The sequence below is a fragment of the Nothoprocta perdicaria genome, unplaced genomic scaffold (assembly GCF_003342845.1).
Source record: "Nothoprocta perdicaria isolate Ctin4 unplaced genomic scaffold, notPer1 scaffold_116, whole genome shotgun sequence".
Taxonomy (NCBI): Eukaryota; Metazoa; Chordata; class Aves; order Tinamiformes; family Tinamidae; genus Nothoprocta; species Nothoprocta perdicaria.
This window is the reverse complement of record NW_020454272.1, coordinates 5,802-33,146: the sequence shown is the minus strand read 5'-3', so window position 1 is coordinate 33,146 and position 27,345 is coordinate 5,802. Positions and strand designations below refer to the sequence as shown.

Below are 27,345 nucleotides of genomic sequence, written 5' to 3'. Positions count from 1 at the left end.
CGGCGCGCGGGCTGCGCGGCCATGGCGCTCGGCGGGATGTGGCTGGCGCTGCTGCTCGGCTGCGCCGCCGCCGCAGGTGGGTCGCGACCCGCGCGTTCTCCGGCCGCCGCAGCGGCGTCACTGGACCTCTCTCTATGTCGCGATACGGATTGATGCATAGATAGATAAATAGATAGGTAGGTAGATAGATAGATGTGCGCACACGTGCGGAGGCACCTCTGATAGATGCATATGGCAGATGTGCGCATGTGTGCGTAGGCATATATATACATATATATGGGCTCGTGTGTATATATATACGGATATATATATACACACACATAAATGCGCGTGCATGCATGCTGTGCTGCTGCAAAGGCTGGGCCGTGGCCCCCAGGCGGGTGCCCCGCGGGCGGCAGCAGCAGCAGCCGCAGCCGGGGCTCTGCGGGCGCCGCTGCCCCGAGGAGGCAGCGTGGCCGGAGCGGGAGAGGGCTCCCCGCAGCAGCAGCAGCAGCAGCAGCAGCAGCGGCGGCGGCGGCGGCGGGTCCCGCCGCAGCGCCGCACGTAAACAGTTTGCATAACGCACCGCCCGCGCGCCGGGTGCCGGCTCTCTGCCTTGGGAAAGAAGGGGGAAAAGCAATACGGGAGACGAACACGTAATCGGGCGCAAGATGTAAATGAAACATCACAAGGCGAGGGTTACAAAAATGCGTAAGCAGGAAGCATATGATTTTCCATGGATGTTTTACAGGTGAGTCATGGCATTCGCTGCATGCTCTTGCTCTCTGCCAAAGGTCCGTCCAGTGGCATGTAGAGTGTATGGAACAGGAGAAGGCACTTGCCTGGGTGTAATCGTTGGGTTTACGAGGAGGGAAAAGAGCCGTTTCTGCGGCTGTGGGAGAGTGTTGGGGAGCTCGTGGGAATCCCTGTGCTCTGGTGTGCCCTTCTGCTGAATTCCTGTGGCAGGCGGCAGCGCACGAGAGAGCTGTCACCTCCCATAAGCTGCATCCCTCTGCTCTGTCACGCTGCCCGGTCTAGCTCAAATGGAAACGAGGGGATTTTCCTCCCTCCCCGTCCCAGCACTGACATGGGACCAGGGGTCTGGTGCCCGCAGCCTTCTGCAGCTCTTACCGGTGTGTCCGAATCCAGATCGGTGCCACCCGCTGAGGCTGGACAGCAGCAGGAGGAGACGGGGCAGGCGCTGGGGATGCCAGCTGAGACCCTGGTGCCGCTGCCACGGGCCTGAGCACTGCCTCCCTGCGGTGGGTGCAAAAGCAGAGGGCGCAACAAACGTGCGCGATAATCCCAAGCTGTCCCGCAACCTGGCGGAGCGCTGCTGCCTTTACTTACCCCTTCCCGAACAGGCTCTGCAATGAGGGAGTGAGGGAAGCGCGGCCAACATTCGCCTACTTGCTTAGCGGCTAGCTGCACTGGGCTACACGTAGCCAAAGAATCCAGGAAAGCAGCCAAACGCATCAATTAAGCCAGCTTGTGGCAAGGCTGGCTGATAATATGATAATAGTCTTTACTTACCTACCCCTCAGCAGCGCAGTGTAGGTTAGTTAATGTTTACACAGTGCTCAGAAAAGGATCTTCAGGAGATAAAAGTGATATTGTATAAACTTTGCAGTTTTATTTGTTTACTTTTCTAGAGCAGAAGTATTCTGCACAGCTGATACAGATCATCTCAGATACACTTCTGCTCCTCATATTTTTATCTGCATAGGAAATTAATTTCTCCGAGTATTTTTGCTCCCTAAAGACTTCCCTGGATTGTTTACCCAATGAAATCCAGAGCCTGGCCTTAGTAATGCTTTCTAATGAGAGCATAAACAGCAGTGGCCACATCTATCCTGAGTAATCTGTATAGAAAACCTGCCCGGATCGCTGGTGGCAGAAACGTTTTGTTTCCAGCGTGTTTTCCCTTCAGAAGCAGAAGGTGCCAGGAAATCTGTCAGATGCCAAAGGCTTAGACTCCACTTGTGCGTAATATCGCTTAATTGCAGCTATGACACTGTGGACAAAAAATGAATAAAGCCCCCAGAAAGGACTTACTGGATGCTCAACTCAAATGACCTTTGCGTGTATGAAAAAAAAATGCCCAGAAGAAGCCCCAATAATTGGTGCACAAAGCAGGCTATGTCGGCCTGGCCCCGTGATAAAGAGGGCATTATGCACCTCCGAGGTCTCACTCTGCACGCATCCAAGTCGTCGCCATCACCTTTTTTCCCGCTTTCCCGTGTACAACAGTTGGGTTTCGTCAGTGCGGCCTCGCGCGGCGGCTCTGCTTGTCAGGGGAGAGGTGAGGAGCCCTCCTCGCCGCCCCGGCTCGCCCAGGCTAGTCCTTGTGCTCAGCCTCACCCTGAGCCCCATGGCCGCTTTCAGCACTCCAAATGCAACTTTTTTTCAGCTGTCAGAGACTTGGTTACATGCGTTTTGCCAGTGCTGTTCCAGATGAGGATCTTTTTGTTTTGCTGGGTTCCCTTTTGCTTTTTTTCCTCCTTGGCACACACCAGGGATGCGGCACATGGTGGGTGCCGTCCTGAGCTCTGCTGCAGCGTGGGGCTGTGGGGCGGGAAGGCAGGACGGGGCGGAGAGGCGGTTTGTGTCCCGAGGGATTGCCCCACGGCGCCGGGAGCGCCCGCGGGACACACCGGGCCGCACTCCGAGCTCCCTCCTGCCTCTGTCCCGCAGGTGCGAGCGGGCGCTGCGAGAAGGCCTGCAACCCGCGGCTGGGCAACCTGGCGGCCGGGCGGGCGCTGCGCACGGACACGGCGTGCGGCGCCGGCGCCCCCGAGCCCTTCTGCGCCTACGCCGAGGCGGCCGACCGCCGGTGCGCGCCGCCGGCCTGCGGCCGCTGCAGCGGCACCCGCGCCGCACTCGCCCACCCGCCCGCCGCCATGGCCGACTCGCCCTTCCGCCGCCCGCGCACCTGGTGGCAGTCGGCCCAGAGCGCCCCTCAGGAGACCATCCGCCTCGACCTGGAGGCCGCCTTCTACTTCACGCACCTGATCGTGGTGTTCAAGTCGCCGCGGCCGGCCGCCATGGTGCTGGAGCGCTCGCAGGACTTCGGCGCGACGTGGCGGCCCTACAAGTACTTCGCCGCTAACTGCTCGGCCGCCTTCGGCCTCGAGGACGACGTGGCGCGGCGCGGGGCCGCCTGCACCTCGCGCTACTCCAGCCCCTTCCCCTGCACGGGAGGAGAGGTAAGGCGCCTTCCCGGAGCCCCCGCGGGCATCCCGCCCCGCGCACTTCTGCCAAAACTTTAAAAACTAAATTTGGCGGGTTTAGAATTTTTAAAATTTGGAAACTCGGCCTCCCCACATTCCCTTTTAGTAGAGCTGACCATCATCAAGAGGTAACCGTCCAACCAGCCCAAAAAGCTGCCAGCCACTCTCATACATAGTTCTGCATAAACCAGATTAACCAGATAGTTAAGGAACCTTACACTTCTTTTACTCTTTTTTTAAAAATATGTTTACACTTATTCTTGCATGAAGTCTACAAGATGAATTGCAAAAAAACTCCCAGAGTTGTTGAGAAGGAAAGCTGAAGTCTGTGTGAAAAATGAGCTTATTTTCAGTATCAGAAACTGCAGGAAATAAGTTCCCAAAGTGGAGGCTTTACAGTTATTACTCCTTTTTTCCTCTAAACCCCACGCCAGGACGCTCTTCCAGGAGCCCATGGCCCTGGGGCTGCTCTCCAGACCCCCAGGCCTCTCCAGGAATCACCTGTGGATTTTAAAGGCTGCTCCCTCTAGTGGCCTAATTTCATGAACTTCAGCTGAAAGTTGAGTTGAGCTTAAAATTTCCCTCCATGTAATTTAGAAAAATGAGTGTGTTTAAGTGGTGGATTAGGCCGGCTCTCTACGTTTAGTCCTTGCTGATTGCTTGCTTTGAGGTGAAGGTGCTGGAGATGGGTAGTCGTGTCCCAGGAAAACCACCCTTTGAAGCGTCTGTGGGGCTTCCCACTCTGCCTGTCAGTCGGAGTCACCCTTGTCCATGACCGGGTTAAGAAGCCCCTCGCCACAGAAATCCCTGTCTATCCGATTGTGTCCCTTGGGAGAAGGGTCCTGGGGAGGCAGCCGACGTCCTGCGCTGGGAGAAGCCAACCCGCTTCCCAACAGGCTCCAGCAGAGCTCCCCAGAGCTGTCAGACAGGTCCAGGACTGCTCTTTCCTAACAGATTAAGTGAGGTGCTTCTCCTCTTTGCTCTCTGTCCTCTCATGACCCGGAAAAGCCGACTAAACTTTGCTTCACCGTGAAATCAGGTCCCGCTAAGAAGTGGGCTCTAAGGATCATGACCCACAGGGGATTTTCCAAGACCCTCAGCATTTCCACCAGCCCCTGTCTCTCACAGGCTAGTTCGTATGGCTACACTGACCTGTGATTCAGTGCAGGGCTTTGCAGCTGCAGGGAATTTGTAGCAATCAGCATCAGAGAATTGCTGTCCCCCGCTTACGCTTTTGACCTGCTCGCCAAGGAGCTGGATGTGTTTGGGGCACTCTGGCTTGCATCCTCCTTTTTCAGCTTTCCGAGACATCTTTGATATAGACCAGAATCCAGAGTATAAGGCAGGGCAGTTATCTCTCTCTCTTTTTTTTTTTTTTTTCCTATTAGATCCCATAGAATTAACATCCTGATGCAGTCTTCATTTAAATCACCCCTGCAGAGTGTGTGCAGACCGGAACGAGGGCTGTGTCTTGTGAGAACCTGTGCAAATARCATCCTTGGGCCAGCTCACACAGGGCTTGGTGCTGTGTCTGGGGACAATGGAATGAGACTCTTTTATGTAGAAACGAGTGTTTATTTCAAGAAGGAAGAGAGTTTGGTACTGCATCTACAGCAATGTGCTGAAAAATTGGCTGTTCACGGAGCTGCCTCCTGCAGGATCCCTTCTTCTTGCTCCACTTTAGTTTCTGCTATTTCAGAGAAGCCATAAAAGTCAAAATCATTTAATTATTCCAGACTTTAAACAAATGTCGAGTACAAGGGGCTGGAGCTTATAAGATTTTATGTATACGGCACACYTCAGTTCCCTGCACTTAAACACCACTTGTATTTACCTGCAAAGTGAAAACAGCAACTGGTGACCAGATGGCAAGCATGCATGCCTAGCAAATATCACATTTAATTTATTACAGGGTGCTACATTCCAGCAATTACTTCTAACTGCCAATAGCAACACACATCTCACCTAAAGAAACATCAGAGTTTTGTGTTCTGTTTGGAGTTATGCAGTGCTTTACTCCCACCTCTGCTAGCACCTCATTTCAGACATATGGAAACAGTAATTTCACTTGAAACAGTGGTTTCAAATATGCAGTCATCTCAAAACATCCCAGTCTGAAGGGTATTATTTAATTGCAGCTCATTTGCCCCAGKTTTCTTTAAGGCTAACATAAATTCTGCATTGCTACTGGAATTCTTTTTTTTTTTTTTTTCCTATGATGTAAGAAGTATAAGCTGTGCTCCAAACTGTGTATCACACCATCTAGATCTCATCTTCTCCAGCTGCAAACATTCCAGCACCACATGGGCATTTCCAGGCCCGCAGTCAGGCTCCCGGGATTCTGAACACGTGCCTGTGCATGTTGCTGGCACCTCGGGCCACGGGCAGCCGGGGTCAGGGATGAGCCTTTGGAAAAGCTCACGGGAGGTCTCGGGAGGTGCCTGCTCACCCTCAACAGCTCGTGGTGCACAGGGGTCTCTCTTTAACAAGTYGTGTGTGTTAATTTGGATCAAACAAACATCCGCTTCACTTTTTATTGTTTGKTTTTTTTAAGGAAAGAAGAACCAATCTCTGTGCATTTCTTTAGCTCCATACGATTATGAGTCATTCCTTAGATGCCTGGTCTAATTCTTAGGACAGAAACCCTCCCTCGTTGCGACTTTGCCATGATGTTGATTTTGAAGAGATTTATGACACCGCAAAAAGCACCATGCCAAGCCTTTAGGTTCTTTTTAAAGACCAAGAGCTCAGTGTTCATGGAAAAACAAGAGTTGTTGAATTAGCTCCAGTAGCTTCTTTTCCTCTCCCTTCCTGTGATATACCAGCCCCATGTTTTCCTTTCTGAGGCTGGCACTGGCAGCTGGGCTAGAGGATGTTGACAGAGACCTGTTTGGGACCTACCACCAGAAAAGGGGGCTACGTCCTGCCTAGCATTCGTTTTTAGCAGTCTCATCCCCTTGTTTTCGTGACACAGAGTCTCTGCAGTGACTTGATGGGTCTTTCTCCTTCCTCGATGCCTTTCCCAGATGTTGCAGCACCTCTGGGCCTAGTTATCCTCTTTGGAAGCAGCTGAGTGGTCCACCCTGAGGCAGGCGTGAGCTGGAGGTGAACAGCCTGAGGGAGGTTGGGAAGGAAAGGGAAAATCCAGAGGGAATTTCTTCAGCAGCTGCTCACCATGCAGAGCAAGGAGGCACAGAATAGGTGTCTTATCCTCCTCTTGCTTTAGGTTGAAGTTATTCCTGTTTTGCATCAAAGTAGCCTGGGGGGAAGATCAAATCCTCCAAGTACAATGTGGGAGGAGAGGAATGCCTGGTGCCTAACACAGTGTTCATCCAGCGTTCATGCTCATCCAGTAACAACGGGAAGCAGGGATTTTGATGGGCAGCAGCACGTGCCTGATTAACCAGTGTATGGATAGTGCTCAAAATTTGGGAGAGCACACGACACAAGAGATATGACAGCAACAGACAGTATGACCATTGCAAGGAATAATTTCAGATTCTTTTTTTTTCCATAAAATTGCCATGAATTTTAACATGAAGGGACAAAGGGAGAATCTAGTCACAGCCATTACTGGCTTTTGAGAATAATATGCTAATACTCTCGTTTTAGCCTTAAAGGCTTTGCTGAAGGAGTTAAGCACATACTTACAGGTAGGCACATACTCAGAGACTTTGCTGACCTGAACTTYGTGCAGGAGCAGTGGGAAAAGGATAAGATGAAGGAGAAGGAAATGCMAGTCCAACCAGCTGGGTTTCCAGCAAGTTTTAAAGATCTGCCAGTGGGAAGGATCAGGCTTGCAAAACTGTAAAGGGGAGAGGACATTTCTTCCCTGTCAGGGAACAGTTCAGGATCAGCTGTGTGCAAAGTGGTCACTGAAGACTTTCCTTATGCTTAATTTAGTGCATTGTTTCACAACAACAGTTTGTTTAGCCCAGGCAGAAGGCTTTAAATGCTGGCCTTGTATTATTAGTGTTTTAAAAGAAGGACTAAGGCCAAGTTTTAGCCTGTGAGTGTGTGTGCTACAATTCCAGAATAATTCCAGTTTTCCAGGGTGTTACCCCTGAGCCATATTACTGCAAGGAAAATCAGAACTGGATTGACCAGCTAAATATTAATTCCATCTAAGTAAACAAGATGCAGAAACAAAATCTGGCAGCTTCAGGCTCAGATATGAATGCCACTTTTATTGGTATGCATAAAGAGCTATCTTCCCTCCCATATTTTGGATCATATTAATATTTCTTCCTTTACAGGCTAATCTTAAAATTATCTTTGATTAGATGTCACTGCTAAGGGCTCGTCTACATGGGGCCCYGAGCAGATGTTAATTCTTTAACTGAGTGAGAGTGACTGTCCACTCTGCAATGCAATTATCTCATTCACTTTAAATTCCCATCTGTGGTCAATTCAGATTAGCTCGCCTGAGTGTCCCCATTTAGGCAAACTCTGCAATAAAAGAACTTACTGAAGCAGAGTCTCCTTGACAAGATTTTAGTAAATTAGTAACTTGTTGGAGTGTTCRTCTATTCAGAATACTGCTAATAAATCACTTTGAGACTTCAACCATTGTTGCTATTTTCTGTTAATAGGAGAAGTGTATTTGCAGCTTGAAAATATTCCAGCAACAAATGCTAACATGCTTCCAACTTTTGAAGCAYCTCATGCTTCTGTTTTGCTGTGGTGTGTGTGTTTTACTGAGCATTTTATTGATCTCGTGTCTCCTGCAACAGAAAACCTTCCCGTGTTCTGTCGTGTGCTGTTCCTGCATGCAGCCTGCCTCTGTTCATTAAGGATTTGCACACCAGCCCTGCAGGTTTTACCTGGAAATAGCTTTGTAGAGTAGAAGTAAATTGTGTCCTGCTCATTAGGAGTTTGGCCCTAATAGACACAGAGCAATTTTAGCACTGGCTGACACAAACAGGAGTTAAAGGTACTCAGGGTTTTATTTTGGAAGCCCTGCTTTTGGATTATACACACACTGTGCTATAGCCTAGAAACTTKTCCCATCTTAAGTAACTTTGGCTTTAAACTTATCTGCTACCTCTTTAGTGTCCTTAGCTGAGCCTGAACCTCCTCTGATCCGAGCCCCAAGGATCTGTTGGGCATGGGAGATTTGAGCTCAGTCACTTGCAGGACTTGGGACTCCCCAAGGAAACTGTGCAAACAGCAAAGAACAGCCCCAAAACACACTTGGATTTCAGACTAGAGGGCTGTTTTGTTGATGGTTCTCTGACACTGGTATCTGCACAAAGAGGAAATAAAGGTCCAAACTGGCCTCAAGGAAAGTGAGGCTCCTGCTGCTGTTCAGTTTTAGCCGAGCACAGGACATGTAAGGATGCAGCAAAGGTGGCTTGTTTTCAAATGCCATCTCTATAYGTTGTAGAACTGCATTTTGCTGAGGAAAATCTCTTGGAGAGCATCCTGATGATTCTGTCTTTGGGAAAATGCTTCCTGTTGGGTGTTACATGAAAGCACTGCTTGCAAAGGAGCCACTTACTTGGATGGACGCTGATGGTGATCAGTTTATGGCCAGGCACAGAACCACTCTTTGCTTTATCTCACTAGACTAAGCTAAATGAGGGCTCCCTCATTTCCTTAGCCAAAAGATGAGCATGGTGATTTCTAATGGGATGATATAAGCAGAGTAAGGCTGGAGTCGATGAAATGAAGTAGGTACCTGAAAATGCAGGGCTGTGGCACCTGCGGAGCGCACACGCTGCCTGGAGCGGGCCGAGAGCCGAGCRGGACGGTGCCCGCGGGATGCCGTGCGGGATGCCCTGCGGAGCCTGCGCTCACAGCGGGCACGGTCCTCTCCTAGGTCTGCTGTGCGTGGAGCAGCAAAGGTGCTGCTGCCAGCCAGCCTTTGGGCCACGTTGTGACAGGCCCCTAGCAGTCCCAGAGCCCCCGTGAGTCCCTTTGCTGGCTTCCCAGGCTCTCAGCATCTCGGAAGGACCAGGGCACGCATGAGATGACTCCTTTACCCCCGCAAAGTGATCCTCCACACAATTATGGAGGAGCTTTTGCAACTAGCTGACAAAAGTCTCATCATCTCCTTTTCTTTCTGCCTTTCCTGCTGCTTACGGCCCTTGGAATTTGGCCTTGTGCTTGGCCAGCTACTGAAGTGCAGCCGCCTCTGGGATGGAGCATGGCCAGCGCCTAATAGCGCGGATCCACAGTCTCCTGCTTAGAACAGCAAGTTTCCAACTGCTGCAGATTGGAGCTGCTGGATCAGCTAAGACAAATTATTCCTAAGAGGGAGCTTGGCCAGTCCCTGAAAGGGTATATATTGTAGGCCAACTACAATGGGAGGGAATGGGTTCCACAACTCCAAGAGATCCTTTCCAAACTTATGTCCTTATGTAGGCAGTGAAGAGCACTGTACCCGGATGAAACAAGAGGAATTTGGGTAGGCAGAATTTAATTCTCTAAATTGGCACCTGGCCTTGTTAGCAGGACTATTGCTTCCCCTGAGAAAAGTGCTGTGGGATTTTAGTGGCGAAGCCAGAGCTCTCTTCCAGCACTGCACCCCACTGCTCCGTTCCACTGTTCCCTTCTGGCACCAGGCAAAGACTGGCACACTTATTCAGCTCCCCTTTGCTGGCTGTAAAGCAGGGCTGCCATGTTCCTTTGGATACAAATGTATTCTTGGGAAGTGCAGTGAGTCTTGATGCATCTCAGAAGTTTTGGATCGGAACTTCACGCTCTGTGGACTTAATCTGTGCATGCACAATGGATATTTGCATGAGATTTCCAGTCTATTGACATCCAAAATGCTAGACAAATGCAAACCCCTCAAATTCTGCCTGGACCGTGTTTCCAAGAGGAAAAGGCGCTAGTGTCCCAGACAAAGTCGCYGCGGATGCGCGCCGGCGCTGGGACTCGGGCAGCAGGCAGAAAGGGGAGGGATGCTGTTTCTCACGGCCCCTTCGAGTCTGCCTGTTTGCATGTAGGTCCGACAGGTGCTGGTTCTCCCAAAACGAAGTCGTGAAGCAAGTGCGTGCTTGGCACTGCAGCAGCACGCAGCCAGACGCACGGACACAAAGCCTTGTCGCCCAGACACGAGCAGTGGCGAAAGGTTCTTCAGAGCGAGGTACCCTCGGGCTGACGGAACCCGGGCGCTGCTGCTCGGCCGTGTCCGGCCCCGGGCGGCCCTTCCCAAGGGCCAGTCCTCCGGCTGCCTCTTCGGATGTAGCTCCGGGTTTTCCTCRGCATCCCCGTGCAAAACAGGTGCTGCTGGCAGAGCCCGTAGGTCTTTGTRGGGCGTTTAAATATTGCCTTTCTTGCTGATGGGCCACGGGGCTTCTTCACGTTGTCGCCTGAAATGTGCTGCTCCGTTTTCCTAGGCAGGATAGTGCAGCTGTGAAAACAGCGGTTTTGAAGAAGAAATTTTGAAGATAAAAACATCTTAATGATTTTTTTCTCATAACAGTGAATATCCAATGGCAATATTTATCCAAAGAGATGTGTGAGCCAGCAAACTGAGTGTTCTGTTTGGGTTTGGTGAGAGAAAATAGTGATTAGGTAAAATAAAGCCATTGTGGGAATAAGCTACTAATCCTTGGAGCAGCACAGTTAATTGGAGAAGAAGAAATACAAATGCTTTGAGCTGTTTTCAGTGGAGAGATATTTCTGTGATAAGAATATTACTGCTGTGATTATCTTCTGAATGAAAGCAGGCATGACCGACCTGGGGAGATCCCAAGGCACTTGCCCAGGGTTTTCCTCATGCCTCGTTCAGACACTCACCTGTTGGCTTCCATGCATTAGTAACAGTTTTTCTCCCGTGGTCGGTTGTTTTGGAAAAGGGCAGAACATTGTCTTGAGTTTCTGAAATGATGTAAGTTGTACTGGTATAAACGAATCTGTCACGGCATCTGCTAAAAAGAATTATTGGAAAAAATTGTATTGAAACGGCTGGATTTCCTTTTCTAAAACTTTGTAAGGCCGTGTAACTCCTGGATGGTGAGACGTGACATTATTTCTCTTGTTTTCTGTCCTGTAAAAGATAGCAGAAGAGCTACAGGCCTAAGCCAAGCAGGCCCAAGTGGTATCTTTTATCAAATTACATTAAGTAGCCGTAACAGCCRCACGAGTGTCATTTCTGGAGCAGCTTGGTGAGCTCATTGGATGGCTGCTGGTCATGTACAGCRGGTTTCTATGGCCATTGCTTGAGCGTATGGATATAGAGGGCTTCATATTGTGTCCTAAAGCCAGGCTGCATTTGCTCATGGTGACCTTGCAGCTTTCTCTATGCCTAAGTCGTGAAGTCTAAGTTCCTCTGCAGTAACAGGTCATGTTTCCAAATTCCTCTTGCTGCTCCATCTCATCCAGATGATGCTTAAGAGCACACTGTGAATGTGCCTATACAGGCCAGGCCCTTCCCTGAGGAAAAGAGGGACCGTTCCCTACACTCTATTTCATCAAATAAAGCAGACAAATAAAGAAATACATTTAGAGGAGCTTGTAGGTGATTCCAGTTTCAGCTTACAAACATCCCACACCATGTCAGTTATAAACAGCATCTGCCAAAGTCCTTTTTTAGCCAAGGATCATTGCAACTAACCTTGCCTCTTGCTGCTGATGGGTCTCTCTTAATAGCTCTTCTGCTCTGTGTGTGGGGTAATGCATCAAATGAGCCAAGCAGTCATTTTTCAGTAGAGGGTAGTGGCACTGTGGCCCTAGCAGCCTTCTGCATAGAGGGAGAAGTTTGTTTTTGCTGAGGAACTTTTTATTAAAAATGTAAATCTCTTAAAGATTTATCTATTAAAAGTGGTTAAAGTTAGCCAGTTCAAAAGTTTTTAGGAGGGACCTGCAGGCAGACTCACAGATACACACACAGTGTAAGTGCATAAGTCATATTTCAACACAACACTGGCCTTCCCAAAATGAAACACTCCTCTGCAGACACTACTCTCTTCTCTTGGAGGAGCTAAAGAGGGAATGGGACAGAGGTTGACCACACTGGCACAGGGGAATCCCTGGAAATCCAATGTCAAACATCCCAACCAGGAAGGTAAATACTGAGGTGGATTTGAGCCTYCAGTAATTAAACTGAAAGATGTAAAAATCTATCTATCTGTAGAGTGTCTCTGTCTTCCAGAGGACACGTGCTGGGAGGAAATGTGTGGGCTTCTGTCAGCACTGGGGCTAGGGGTCAGAACCTGGGTAGGACTGACAGGGAGCTCTGCTACTGGTAGTGCCAGATTCCAGCTGATTCCAGTGATTCCAGCTAAGTCATAGGAATTCTGTGACTGAGGATTTTACCATCTGTAAAAAAGGGTCACCACAGGTGACAGTGCAGGTTCCTACACTCCTGTCCATGCTCCCTGTCCTCCTGTCCATGCTCCCAGTGTGCACCAAGTAAGGTCTCTTGTGCTTGGCTTGAAATAGGAGCAGTGAACAGGCCTGGGCTGATGTGTCCGATGTCGGTGGGATGCTGGCAGGAAGCACAGCTGATAATGCCATGTGTGTAATCCCCCACGCGTGCTTTATCCCAGCTACACTCATGGGCCAAATTTCAGTTTGGAGCTTCTTGAGATACGTCTGCTACAGGCACGAAGCCAAAGCGGCTGTAGCTACTGAGATCCTCCCGTGTGCAGCAAGACTTTCCTTCGGGTGCTGTTGGGTGTTAGGCTTAACTTCTCTTCAGGAATGGTGCAGGGAGACGAGCAGAGAACAGTCTCAGCCCCGAGGCTCCTCTGGAGGCTGGGGACTAACGGAGGGGCAGGTGGGACCCAGCTCCCGAGTCCTGTCGAAAGGGATGGGTGCGTTTAGAACAACTTGAAGTGGGAGGGCCTGCCTCCCAAATAAAATAAAATAAAATAAAATAAAATAAAATAAAATAAAATAAAATAAAATAAAATAAAATAAAATAAAATCCTAATCAGGCCTTCATGGTGATGATGAGTTTATTGCTCCTAATGCAGTTTCTTGGATGGAAGTTGAAAGCAGACGTTATGGCAGGTTGACATTATAGAAAGCCCCAGTGGGCACACGCGTGTTGTGATTTTTAAATTACCCGTTTCTACAGATCAGCCTGCTTGCCTGCTGTGAGCGTCCAGTAACGCTCAGCAAGGCGAGTGCTGGCTTTTACCCTTAACCCCTSTTTGGGAAGGAAGCTTGAGTGGCTCCAGGACAGCAGCAGAGCTGCAGGGCCGGGAGATGCGGGAGCCGAGGGAGCCGATCCCCGCCGCCRCGCTGCTCCGTCCTGCCAGCGTCTCCCGCCTGGAACCGCGATCACGGTGCCGGCCTCGGGGGCCTCAGCCCATGGGGCTGCCGCTTGGATTTGCCGTGTGTGGGAGTCCCAGCCCCTCGGGACGTGAACCGCGGGGCCCCGCGCGGCAGGCCCCAGGGCCGGAGGGAGAGCTCGCGGGAGACGCGGTGCTGGCCGGGCTCCGCACGGGCTTTGCTGCCGCATTCCCAAAGCACTGCACAGTGCTGAACAAACCACATGGCTGCCGGCGGCACGGAGATTCAGCAGAGCCTAATAACACAGGCCATTTAAGCCGTATTTATTTAGTGCCTGCACACCGACAAACACTGCAGGCTCCTAATGCAAGCCCTTACATCTCGGTTAAACACTTACTTGGACGTCATATTGCCTCTTATAAACTGACACACGTCTCCCATTTTTTAGCTGACTGTATTTGGAGAAAATAGCAAACCATGCATTCTTCTTTTCTTATGAGAGTTCTTTCCTTGTCTCTGTAAAACGCATGAAAAGGGATAAAACTACTTGCAAAAGTAAAATGAAGCAGTACTGAATTTAGCAAATGCCCAGGAGCCAAATAACTGAGTCCCTGTTATAAATAGATCACAGTTATAGAGGGATTTTAGATACATTTTCATGGATGTGGTTAGACAGTACAGGGCAGAGTCTGTGCTTATCTTTTGCCTGGTGCTCCTTTTGAAAGAAACCATGGACCCTTTCATGCTGTGCTACCATTTGGCTTTTCATTTGCAAGCAAGCAAAGCATGGCCATGCCTTTCACAGTTAGCTATTGCTTTAATTTCTGGCATTTTGCTCACTTACAGGCTTGTTTCTATGTGAGTCTCCTTGTGCACTTACCCACTCATTTATTCACTCTTCCCTGTATGGGTTTTTGCTGTCATTTTACAAACCCACATAAGGATGGCCGTCATGGCCATGACTCTGCTCATCACTGTGGTCCCTTGTTGCAGAGACAACAAAACCAAAGGTTTGCAAAACAAAAGGTTTGGTCCCCGCAACTCCGGCTGGCGGGAGCTCCGCAGTCCGGGATGCACCGATGCAGAGAGCGCTGCCAGCAGCAAATCCTTCATTGGGCTGGTTGACTTCCTCAGGCTGCGTTGGCCTCAGGGCCTACTTTGTTGTGTTCTCAGCATCGTTCATTAGCATTTTCCTTCCCACTGGGGCTATATATAAAGCTGTCCTTTCATTGCTTTTTGAGTGTAAACATACCAGGGTACTTCTTGCAAAGGGACTTCTATGTATTTATAAACCGAGGTCATTATGGTGCAGGCGGTTACTTGAGTGCACCACATTCATGGACGCTGTTTTATTTATACTCTGGGCTACATTTTTGTGTCTGGGGAAGGGTGAATAGCTAAGGCTTCTTGCACCGCTAAGAGACAGAAAAAAAAAAAAAGAAAAAGTCAAGTAATGAACAGATCGAGAGCTGCTCGTAACAGCACACAAGGAAATGGAAATGCTGTGAAAATTTATGAGAGGGTGTCTGTGCTATGATGTGCCCAAAACACAGGCAGCCGGAGCGGCCTGGCCGGGAAGCCGGGGGTTTCGCTGCGCAGCGGGTGCAGGCTGCGCCGGCGCACGGAGCGCTCGGGCCTCTCCTGCTCTGCGCCGCCGGGCAGGGGCGCCGCTCCAAGAGCTGTCCGGGGCATTCGGCTGCGTAGGTAGATGTTTCCCAAGAAGACAATCCTGGCGGAAGTTTTACATCACCTCTGCATTGGCACTGATCCATGCAAATGTTACATCTATAGGAGACAAGAGCTGACAGAGCAAAATTCCACATAGTGTGGAAGGAATGTCACTCTTGCATGGTAAAAGGAAACATCGGTGTGGAAAAGTACGCMGGATTACCTGGCTCCCACAGAAATGCTGCAGGTGCAATAGAGGAGGGAGACTAGAACAGGGAACAGAGCTGGCAAGGCTGGGAATGAGGATGTGTTTTTGATAGGAAACATTTTGGCATGTCTAGCCTGGGAGTGCTGTGAATTTACAGTTCTTTCCAGCTCTACAAAACAAGAGGCACTAGGCAGCACTAGGCAGTGGCTGGTGTAAAGATGCTGTCCTCCTGACTTGTCCTGCCCAATGAAGCCACATCACCCTCSAAATGTTAAAATGCTGAATTTTGACCCAGTGTCTGCCACACAGAGGCAGAGGCTCTAAGGTGCCAGCTAGTGACGCTTGCAGGTTGTAAGGATGCAGCTTGTAAGGATGATCAGGAAGGACGTTCTCTTCCACCCGTTGAACTCCATGTCTCCCCTTGCTCTTTGGTAGGACCCTGCGGCAGGACCTTTCCCAGGACTTTTCCACTATGGAGATCAATTGACTTACTTTCTCTTAAGTCTTCAGACACAGACTTAGGGGAGAGGTGTGAGGGAACCTATGTGTCCCCCTTCTCAGCTGCCAGAGCGGTTGACTCAATAGGCAAAAAACTGCAACGTGTCTGAGACGGGACTCCAGCCGCAGCTGTGGAGCTGCTGCCAGGGTTCCTGTCCCGGCCGCCTGGGCCATGGACATGTGTTTTGGGTGTTGCTTTAGGGAGCTAAACTGAGAGCTCTTTGCAGAGCTGTCGGGAAGAGGAAGCGCTGGCTCCAGGTTAGTCACTTGGCTTTGAGCGGTTGTTCCAACAGCTGCTGCAGGGCTGCTGAAAAGCGCTGGCTCCGAGGTGCCTACGCTGCYTCCCGTGGAGCCAGCGTGGGGAAGGGGATGGGGAGGCAGCGCCCATGCGGGATGGCAGGGCTCCCTTGGGCAGCCCTGCTGCTGGGAGCCGCTGGGGCTCCCCAGGCACGTGCCCGTGGCGGGACATGGCTGCAGAAACCGGGGGGAGGGCTGCACAAGCCATGGTCAGGCACACGGGGCAGCAAGATAAATGCGTATATAGACTTAGATTCTTCTCAAGTCCTGCCTGAATGCTCCTTCTGTGCRGTTAAAATTAAACAATATTTTGGTTCAGAAGCCTGGCTGATTACTGTGCTCAGGGGCTGCCAGCAGAAGGGCTGTAGGTGTAAAAACACAGTCAGCTTTGCTCTGCAAAACCATGATTCCTTCATAGAGAGGATGCTGTGGCTCATGGCCCATCCCGCCAGCAGGATAACTGCGTAGAGCAGAGGTAAAAGTGCAAACGCTGACTTTTGAGCATCTCTGTATGGGAGGGTTCTGGGTAGGGTGCAGCTCTGTAACAGCTGCTTCATGTMTAAAGACAGTGTGACAGCAACTGCTGTGCTAGGATTATTCCTAAGATGGGATAAATCATAGAGGTCAGCTGGGAAATCCCGCTGGGAAACATGTTCATGATTTWGTTATGCAGCCTCTGGGGGCTCCAGTTCAACTGACTGGGACAGTGCAGAGATTTGCTATTTGTTTTATATGTTATAATATCTGTTTTGTATTTTATTAAAATAGATCTAGCAGTAGCTAAGGGGTGTTGACCATATTAGCAGTGCTGGGACCGGACTCTGCACCACCTCAGGTTGCTCTGAAGGGGCTGTGGAGCCTCCCAGTTGAGTCCAGGACCGCTGAGCGTCACCGCAGCGATTGGGATCTGCCATGGGGAGCTGCTGGGGAGCTGGTCCTTGCAGCCCACTGGGAATCACAGGCAGGCAGTGTGTTTAGCATCARTCGTTTTCAAGTAGCCATAAAAAGAAGTGTTTATAGCATTTTAGGAATTGAGTTGGAATAGTGTCTCCATTGAAACCAGTAGCATAACTCTGCAAGTGCAAAGGCACCCAGAATTACTGATTTGCTCTCCCCAGCTGCTTTTGCTTGAATCATAATGTCAGTGATGTGCCTGGGGTGTGTGTGTTTGGATAAATAAGAGTAACCACAAATGATGAGGAGAAAATCTCTGACTGAATCTGGTATAAGCTGATTCCATGCGAGTGTTTCCTTCACCACTCTGATCTGAACCAGGAAGAACAAAGGGCTTCTCAGGCCATTTATGTAATCACAAGGAATCCAAAGTGCTATTTTTTTACTAAAAATTCTCAGCCCCGCATTTTCCATCATCTCCATTAAAAGGAAATGTCTCAAATCTGGATGTTTTCCAGGGAATTTTCCTTCCGTATCTGAAAGCATCTTGTGTTCACAAAGGAGTTAAGGAGTAAATGCGATCCACACTGCAGTGATTTAAGCTTGGGTAAACAGMAAGCTCTGGGGAGATGCAGAGGGCCTCATGTGCATCCTTTGGGGGTTGCATTCATATCAGYTTGGTATTTTTAATTTTAGGGAAGTCAAAAAGCTGTGTATGAGGAAAAAAAGACCTCTCCAAATGCACTGTTGCTTATTCATACCACTCACCAGACTCAGCATGCCTACCCAAGGGCCACAGCGTCAACCTTGTCCTCCAACCACCTTCCTCCTCCCCCTTGGGCAACCTTTAGGGAAGATGGATCTTCCCTAAGATCCATCCTTCCCATGAAGGTGTCCCATGGGTTGCCGCCACGCTCCGTGGGCGCGCAGGGTGCACAAAAGCCCCTGCCACCACTCAGCCCAGCCACAGGAGAAGCTCTAACCTCCTTGGAGGCCCTGACAAGGCTTGCCCAGGCCGGGGCTCAGCAGCTCTGGGAAGCAGCCAGGAGAGGCGGCTGGCAACGTGGCAGCACCAACAGCTCTCATCACTAGTGTAGGTGAATCCATCAAAACCAATTGCATTAGTCAAAAGGGATCAACCACATCCTTCAGTAAGGGCAGAGCGGCTCCGTACCTGAGCAACTGGCAACAGCGGTTACGAGATTCCTGAAATCAAGTTTTCTTCCTGKCCCTCTGGGTACTCTGGAGGCCTCTGGCTCCTCTGCACGACATGACGCCCTTGGCACCCATTTATAACATTATGAATTCATCCAGCCTTCAGAAACTGCTCAGTGAGAACCGCCTAGCTATTTTTAAAGCGTGCCCTATAAACTAAATGTGCCGTAGAGAGACGGCTGCGTCACAGAAATGTTGTTTTATGTGAGCGGTAGCTAAATGAATGGTTGGCCGTGCATGGTTTCGCACCATAGGCACCTAGGCCAACAAGTTTTAAATAAACCTCTTGAAGAAAATCAGTGATTTTTGTYGAGTGCTCTCAATTTTCAATTTGAGCCAATATTTACCTATTCCATCCAACTGAAGTTAWACTAAAGGCCGGCTGATAAATATTTGCTCAAACTCATGAAGCCCCCCACTTTTCTTTCTCTCTTATCTCGGTCCTCTCGGCTATCGCTAGCTGTCACTTATCACCTCCCCTAATCACTTTTCCATGAGGAGCAGCCGGGGACCGATATGCGGCAAATATTTGGAAACCGGGGCTTTATTTGTGAAAGAAATGCCCRTGCTTTGGGAAGGGGGTGAGGGGAGGGAACGTTTATCCCATGTTTTGCTGCCCRGAGGAAGGCCCGTGCCCGGTGCGGCCCCTGCCCCCGCGGCGGGAGGCGGCGGCCATGGCGCCGCTGCCTCTGCTCTCAGTTAATGGCGACCTCCTCGGGGGCCGAGCGGCTGCCACAGCCCGCCCTTACGCTTTGTGTGTGCCTGCGTGTGTCTGCTTCTGTGGGTGTCTCCGCGCAGGTGATCTACCGAGCCCTGTCGCCGCCCTTGGCGGGYGAGGACCCGTACAGCGCCGCGGCGCAGGAGCAGCTCAAGATCACCAACCTGCGCGTGCGGCTGCTGCAGCGGCAGCGCTGCCCCTGCCGCGCCGAGGGCCGCCCGCCGCCGCAGCCGCTGCACTTCGCCGTCTACGACTTCATCGTGAAGGGCAGCTGCTTCTGCAACGGCCACGCCGACCACTGCGTGCCCGTCGCCGGCTTCAGACCCGTCAAGGCAGCCGGCGTCTTCCACGTGGTAGGTAGACACTCCACGGCGTCCGCGCTGCGAGGGCACGAGGTTGGAAAGCAGCAGGGGCCCTACGGTTTCCTCATCCGAGCACACGGTGTTGGATGCCAAAGGGAAGCAAGCAAAMCCAAAAGTCTGTCGAAAGGAGGCAGTCCCCGAGTGTGGTTGAGGAGCTGTGCTTCCCTTGTGTCTGGGCTTGAAATGCAGTAGGATCCACCAGGACCCCCATCCTTCAAGGCTGCAGAAGTAGCTATTGCACAGGTTTCTTTATTTCAGCTGGTTCCTTAAAATTAAAATCACAAATTCTCTTCTTCCCTCAAGCTCTAACTAGCAAAGCCAAAATATTTAGAWGATGATGTGTACTGGGTGTTTTGATGACAGACAGGAAAATGTTTCCCAGAAGGCTGTAGGGATTTAGTGATTGTGGCTGTTTCTGGAGGATCCTCAGGTACTGAGTCAGGTACTGAGTCAGCCTGGAGTCTGGAGACTTGAGTTTTGACTCTCATTCCCAGGGCTTTCTGTTGTGATTGACTGCACACATCTCTGAATAAAAACCTTGGGCTGAGGTTGCAAGGAAGCTCTCTTTACAAGAGCCATGAGTTCAAATCCTTCAGGACTGGCAAAGACCCAAAATCCAGGTCTCTCACATCTTAAAGATGTGTCCTATATGTTGGAGAACATGTTGGAGAAAAGATGGATATGACAGCAGCCAAAGCATTGTCCGCTGAGATGAGCCCAAACCTTGCTTGCAAGTCCTTGGACCTTGATCTCATGCTGGCAGAAAAACAGCAGAAAATTGCTGTAGTCTCTGGGCTGGGTCCTCTTCACGTTGTCCTCCCTGCCCATCTTGGCTGACCCTGAAAGTATTAGCTTTCTTGGCATAGGAGAGGTGGGGAAGGTCAGGGCAGCTAAACATGTTGCATTGAATAAGGTTAAAAAGAGGAAGATCAAAAAACATAAGCCAATTACTAGAGGTAAGAAGCCTGGCATCCATCCAACTCCTCAGGGAGTTCTCGTGTGAGTTAAATTATGGTCTCAAACATGAAGCRAACAGCATGTTTCTCTTCTAATAGAGCTAGTCCTGCAACATCTTGAAAATATATAAATTCGAAAGCATGCAGTGCAATGAYTGATAGGCCTGTTGCAAGTAGCACTACTCCGGTTTTCATAGATGTTCCCTGAGCGAAAGGCTTTGAAAGGAGCTGTTTACTTGGGATTATTTCAGTGTGATACAATAGCATGGGAGCATGTCCYGGAGCACTGCTGAGAGTTACAGCAGAGCTTGCAGCCAAATATACTTCAGGAATACTTCTGGCTGTAGAAATAATAGCGCATAGGTAACAGGGAATGATGARGGAAAGAATCAAAGGCCAAGATCACGCTGATAAAGCAAGAAACAGCAGCAAGCCCCAGCTCCAGCTCCTAGGGGACTGAAGAATTAAACTCCCGTTATAAATATTTATGTGTCAAGAGTCCCAAAGGTGAAGCTTTCACAGCAGAGTTAACTCATCTGGCTATGTCTCAGAGCTTTCTCTATGTGACCCATAAGAGATCAGCCACCATAAAAGTCATGCAGCCTCACAGCTCGCTGCAGGATCCTGCTGTAAGGTTGGGAAAGTGATGTTTCCTTTTACGTTATCACATCATTTTATTTCCAAGATGGTATGAAAACATAGTTGTGTGTAAATAAGCAGAAAAGGGTCAGAAGACGGTAGGAATGGAGACTTCTTAGCTAAAAGAAGTCAGATTTCTGGGAAGAGAGGGAGCACTGAAAAAGTCAGTTATTTAAAAGATAATTCTAAAGAATTATGGTCAATCACTTGAGTTTGCTATGGGGATTTCATTCTTACCTATATGGGGTTACAGCAGAAACCTCATTGTTAACTCAAGGAGAGCAACAGATGGGAAATGTATTTACATTTTCCAATATTATTATAAAATTTGACATAGTTTTTGTGCTTTTTTATACCAGATCAATCCTGAAGGATACTGCTAAAATTAGGGAGTTGGCATCGTATTTCAAAAAAGTTGCTGAATCTTCCCCAAAAAAGCTCTTTCCAAAAAAAAAAAAAAAAATGTGTGCAAGTTCTCTTAAATCCCTACTTGGACTCATTGTAGAGGCAAAATCCTAACAACAGGCTCATTTTCAGCTCCTGCTTGGCCAGTAAAAGAGCCAGATGTGCTGTTCTTGTTTGGCCAGCCTGGGGAGCATGCAGGGGGGTCAGGGAGTAGCTGTGGGGTCTGACAGCCCCCACAGAGCAAGCTGAAGTATTTTCTTCCATTCAGCAGCCAGGGAGAAATGTTCCAGCAAAGTGAGGGGCAGATAGGGGGATGCTGGTGGCTACCACTYGGATGGGGATTTGGCAGAGAAGAAATGAACCATGGGGACAGCAGGCCCAGTTCAGCTCATCRGAGAGAACATCAGCTGCTGCTGCTGCTGCAAGGGACCCTTTCATGATACAAATGCTTCTTGACGGTGTGCCCCTCATGCACTGGGAGTCTAGCTTTTGGGGAGAAAAATGTTCAGTAAGTCTCAAGAGCAAAAAGCAATAGATGGGAACACACTAAGAGGCTCCTTCCTCCACCTCTCTGTGGACCTCCCTGTGCTCCTCCCTCCCCTCCATGCAGTTTCATTGCTTGGGCAGTGTGCAGCAAAGCTGCTCCTCAGGGATCCTTCCTGTCCCGGCCTYCCGGGAGCGGCAGCTTTCACTCTGCCTGTGTGTGTTTCTCTGAAGACACGGTGACACCAGAGGAAGCCTTAAAGTGCTTAATGAAGTAGACAGTGTCAGCCTTGGGAATGGGGCAGGCCGGAAGAAGGGCTTAGGTGGAGATATTTATGGATCGACTAGTTCTAAATAAGTGAGAAAGGAATTTACATATGAAAGCTTTGGGTTTGCTTGGGAGCTGGAAATGCAGTGTCAATGTTTAGGTGAATCATGAAGCTATTAGTTGGGTTCCTGCTCTTCATGGGGGTCTCCCCCTTCATGAGCTGCAGAGGAAGAGGAGAGAGGACGAGGAGGACGTTGGCTGCCTTCCAGCCATGGCCGGGGTGCTACGTGTGGGTGGTGTAGCACGGACTGTGCCTGGTTACGTGTGTGCAGGAGAGAGCTGTCAGGGCGATATAGCTGCTCTTCCTCCCCTTCACCCTCCTCCCAAATGGTCCATCCAACACACGCCAGTGTGTCTGGCCTTTCCAGATAGAACAACTATCACGTGCTGCCCTCCTAGGCACCCGTCTTCTCCCTGTCCTGCACACGGAGCAGGAACAAATTAACAGCCTCGTTTTGTTCTTTCTCTGGTTCTCTTTTTCCTGAGGGACAGTGTTAATAATACGATACATTCCTTTTACCTTTACTCTGAAGAAAGGAAATAGGAAACCGAAACATAAGGAAGAAAGAGCACTTCTCTATCATTAGGCAGCGTGAATGTTCCTCCCCGCTCCCGTATGGCCAGCTCGGTGGCTGTTAGAAATTGCGATCATGCTACTGACATCAAAAGAGGCTGAAGGTCTTCCCCAGAATGACCAACAAGATGCATATTGTACTGGGAATGAAAAAAGAGATACCCCCTCCCCACAGCCAGAGAGAACAAAACTTCCTATTCTTTTGCAAGAGYAAGATAGGAGATGAGGATTTTCTCCTGCATGAACTGGGTTGCCTGGTGCTCAGGGGAGGAGAGCCTCAYTGCACACCAAGCGCACCCGCAAGCAGCGCTTCCACACCTCGCACCCAGGGGCCTGGGTGCCAGATAGTTTAAAAGTTGGGTCATTAGCGACCCGGTTTGAGTGACATGATTTTCCTTTGCACTGATATCATGTCCATTTACCAAGAAGTGAAGGGGAAATAAACTACAATTTGAGCAGTTCCAAGAAACTCTATTAAAAACAAAAGTCCCTCATGGCTGTTTAGTCTGCCTGCTTAGACCACAAGGTTTGGGGGCCAGTGACTTTCTTTTGCTGTGCATTTGTGTTGGACCCTCTACACAATGGTGAGTTCTTGCAATATGAATTAATACATAACGGGTGGCTTGAATGCATTTCTTCTTCAATGTAGCGTTTCTTTCTCCGTGTGCAACATTTTGGAACACAAACAGGGGAGAAACTATTTTATAAGATTCAACCAAGAAAACGCACGTATTTGCCATCTGAAAGGAGGCATTGGAAGGTAATAATTCAGCAACAAAAGGCCATGSAAGGAAGCATGCCCTAGCAACTGTCTTTGTATGTAGAAATCAGTGGCTCGTTTATCTTGCACAAGTCAGCTTTGGTAACACTGTTTGCATTGTGTCCTCTAATGACTGACATCAGGACGGGGCTGTCAGGCTCGGAAGGGAAACAGTGTGCAAGTGAACTGCGATGTAAAGAGCCCCTGACAAAATGAAAAATGGTTTGGAAAGGATTTTCTGCCTAAATGAGTCGAGAGCCGTGCGAATGCTTAAAGAGCCGTACGGGGAGTCGTGTGTGTGTGACGCTCCGCAAGGACCCTAAGTGGCTGCACCGTAGGGTTCATGTGAGTTGAGGTGAATGGAAAGGGAGCAGAAAAGTGCTCTGCCCACAGTCGATACACACGGGTCAAATTCTGCTTTGGACAAGACCCGGAGCTGCCGGGGAGTCGCTGGGGTCGGGTATGAGGCTCCCGGCTCTGCCTGGTGCCCTCTCAGAGCAGCAGCCCCTGCTTTTTAGCTGTGTTTCTCATCCCCGGCCTCCCCGTTGCTCTCCGACGTGACGTGGCACTCGCAGGGCTCTGCTCTCTTGCAGCCTCGTACAGCTCTTTCCAGCATGGATTTCTCCCAGGTGTGGGCAGCGTGTTAGTAGTGACTTTTCACATGCTGCTGCCTCCCTTTTCTTCCTATTGCTTCTCCTGTGTAGCTCCTAGTTTGACTTGTAGCAGTATTTCTTTCTAATGAACAGAAATACCTGCCTGCTTACGGGCTACAAGAAAAGGCTTGCAAATACTTGGTTTCTTTGTTGCTGCCACTGCATGAGGATCTTTTCTGTCTTACTGGAATTAGAGGAAAAGCAAGGTTTTTCTCCAATAGGATAGAGCTGGGGTGGAGGGAYTTAAGGCAGAGAGGAGGCAATCATTATAATGCTGTCGAAAGAGAACAAACAGCGGAGCCCGAGGCCAGGCCTGCGCGTTGCTCGGGGTGCTCAGCGGGCGCTCTGCCCTGGCGGGGAGGTGGCCTCGCGCCCCAGCGGGGCCTGGGGATCCCCGCAGGGTTCGTGGTGCCGCTCGGTGTCACCGTGCTGGGAACAGAGCGCGGAGCTGCCTGGCCGAGCCGCCCCGGCCCCGCGTGCCGACCAGCGAGTGCCCCCGTGCCTCTGGCCTGGGTACGTGCTCCAGGGCTGCGCCTACAGCAGCCCGTCTGCCCAGCGCGTTCTGCTGCGGCTCCCTCCGCCCGGGAACGGGCTCAGGGATCACGCTGGGCACGGACACGGCGCAGGCTTCTTAGCGGCTACCGCGGCATAGGCAAAGGCTTGGCAAGAAAGCCCTGCGGCAACCAGCACAGAAGTGCTGGGGGTTCAGTCACGAGACGGCCACAGCACCCCGGCAGGTCGAACAGATTTGTGTTTTCATGCAGCTGGATGCTTCTTTGGGGTGGGTAAAGTACCTCGAAAACATTTGCCTGTGTGTGCACCAGGGGAAGATGCAAAAGAAAGGCAAGTTTTACTGCAGAGTGTGAATTTAGGAGAGTGAGGGATTTGAGGGTCTGGAAGAAGAATGTTTGGAAGTGGCCTGACAGAAAAATTGAAAGCAAGAGGCCCTCCCTGAGAACTAAATATGTCAGCTGCAAAATTGGCTTTTTTGCCTTATGTTTTCTTCTTGTTCTTTCCATAGGTGAGTACATTGTGAGGAAGATAGGTGGCTTTACTACAACCACCCTAGCAGACCAGCCAATATCCAAGACCAGCCAAGCAGCGCTGGCTTCATGTTTGCCTTTTAGCTGAGATGCTCTTGGCGGCCTGGCAGATGGTGCCTCTGTGCACCCGGCCGCTTCGCCACGCTGTCTTACCCTCCCTCGCCTGCTTCATGGTCCCAGTGTTTTATTACGGCAGGAGAGCATTGCCTGAAAAGTCTTTGAAAGGTTTTGGTGCTTGCATTGCTGCCAAAAAGTCTTGCAAAGACTTCCCAGGTCAGTGTTAAAGTTACTTCTRATGCTGATGAGACAGCAGCCAAAATCTGTTGAGAAAGAGAAGTTTGGGCTGCAGTGGGGCTCGGAGCAGCAAAACTGTATTGCAAAGAAGACGCTGTGGGAGGGTGGCCACAGAAGCCTGTGCTGGTTGCACCCGTTGAAACTGGAGCGCTGGTTATAACAACACGGTGGCTGCCCGGGTTGGGAAGGTCCCCCTGGGTGCTGATGGGTCCTGCACCTGCCCTACCTGGGCATGGCTCGCGCCCCGGAGACTCCTCGGGCTTTGCGGTGAGTGATCCTTGCTCTGTTTCCCCTTGCTAGGTCCACGGGAAATGCATGTGCAAGCACAACACAGCAGGAGCCCACTGCCAGCACTGTGCTCCGCTCTACAATGACCAGCCTTGGCAGGCTGCAGACGGCAAAACCGGAGCCCCCAAAGAGTGTCAGTGTAAGTAGCCAGCTGGGGAAAAAATAAGTGTCTCCAGAGCAGCTGCAGGGCTGAAACTCTTCCTGCTTGCACACTTTTCCCTGCTGTTTCCAAGAGACAGCCAATACCCAGGCGCAGGCAGCCGGGGGAAGTGCCTTGGCGAGCGGGGACCCCGAGCCACACGGCTGCCCGGCGCGCACCGCGTGTCCGCACATGGGGGCCATTCCTGTTGGCGAGGCCGCTCGCAGGGCGCTCTCCTGCGCGCATCTTCCTGCCTGCGTGCCCTTTCTGAGGTGTCCAGGCACATCTGGGGGGGATGTGGCCTCCTGCCTGGCGGGCTGCAGCTCACTGCTGTGATCTGGAGGCGGCAGGACAGGGGAGGGGGGTGCAGCTGGGGGTAAGGAGTGTGCACCTTCTCTTCTGGGCCTTTTTCATTCTGGGGTCAAGCCAGCCACAGCCAAGAGCTTTTGGTGCCCCCTTGTCCTTGTCCCCAGGGCGCTGGGTCTGAGCTGAACGAGTCCTCCCAGGCCCAAAGGGCCCTGGGCTCCACTGGGCTGGGAGGATGAGCTCTGCAGGGCGGCAGCTGCCACAGCGGCCTGTGTACTGCCATCCTGGCGAGGGCTCGGCCACGATGGGCGCTGCTCGGCCCTGGCTCTCGGCTAGCAGCACCTCAGCTTGCATGGGGCTGTCTGCATGGGCTTCAGCCTGGATAGTCTCCGAGGGAGGGACAGCGAGTCTGCGCATCTGCTGGCAGCCTGTGTCACACAGCGGGTGCAGCGGGTCTCACTAACCTCGAGGAGTGCAGGCGTGTAGCTCCCTCCAGCACCCGCGCAGGGGAAGGGGGACACTGGCCCCCAGGTGCCTTCTCCCTGCACCTGGGGCGAGGGGCTCCCGCTGCGGGTGCGGGGCCCTGCTGCTGTGGGGTGCGGGGCAGTGCGGGGCCCTGCGACTTTTGAGACTCAGTGTCTCCAGGGCCTCCAGCACAGCCCCTTCTTCCCCCAGGCACACAGGGGCCGATAATTCAGGTGATCCCTTGTGTAATCTCTGACAACGCTTTCGTTTTGCCACATCAAAAATGAGCTACTGGAGTATGAAGTACAGTGTAGAAAAAATATTATTTTTCAAAAGTGAAAATAAACCAATAAAAGAGAAGCTACCTTTTCTTAAAGTCATTCCTAGGGAGTGGGAAACATGGATGAAAATGTTGAGATACCTCAAATATCTGAATAAATAGCATGTTCCTAAGTCCAGTCTGCCATTCCATAGTGCAGTTTGGGTTTTCACTTCTCTTTTATATAAACCAAGACCTTTCCCTGCCTCAAGAAGTCTTTATGTTCCCTTTGGCTTCACTGCAGCGTGCAAGTGCAATGGGCATGCGGACACTTGTCATTTTGACATGGATGCGTGGCTGGCGTCGGGCAACCGCAGTGGTGGCGTCTGCGACAACTGCCAGCACAACACGGAAGGGCAGCACTGCCAGCGCTGCAAGGCGGGCTTCTACCGGGACCTCCGGAGGCCCTTCTCTGCCCCAGACGCCTGCAAAC

The 27,345-nt window shown here is 50.7% G+C and overlaps 1 protein-coding gene across 1 annotated transcript; it reads left to right on the top strand.

Annotated features, from left to right (window-relative positions):
* Positions 1-21: 21 nt before the first annotated feature.
* LOC112959453 (netrin-4-like) lies at positions 22-27,345 on the top strand (the record flags this gene model as incomplete). Its single annotated transcript, XM_026053475.1, has 5 exons — positions 22-76; positions 2,674-3,185; positions 18,979-19,251; positions 25,696-25,822; positions 27,157-27,345. Coding segments are annotated over exons 1-5 (1,156 nt in total), but the record flags the coding sequence as incomplete, so codon positions are not given.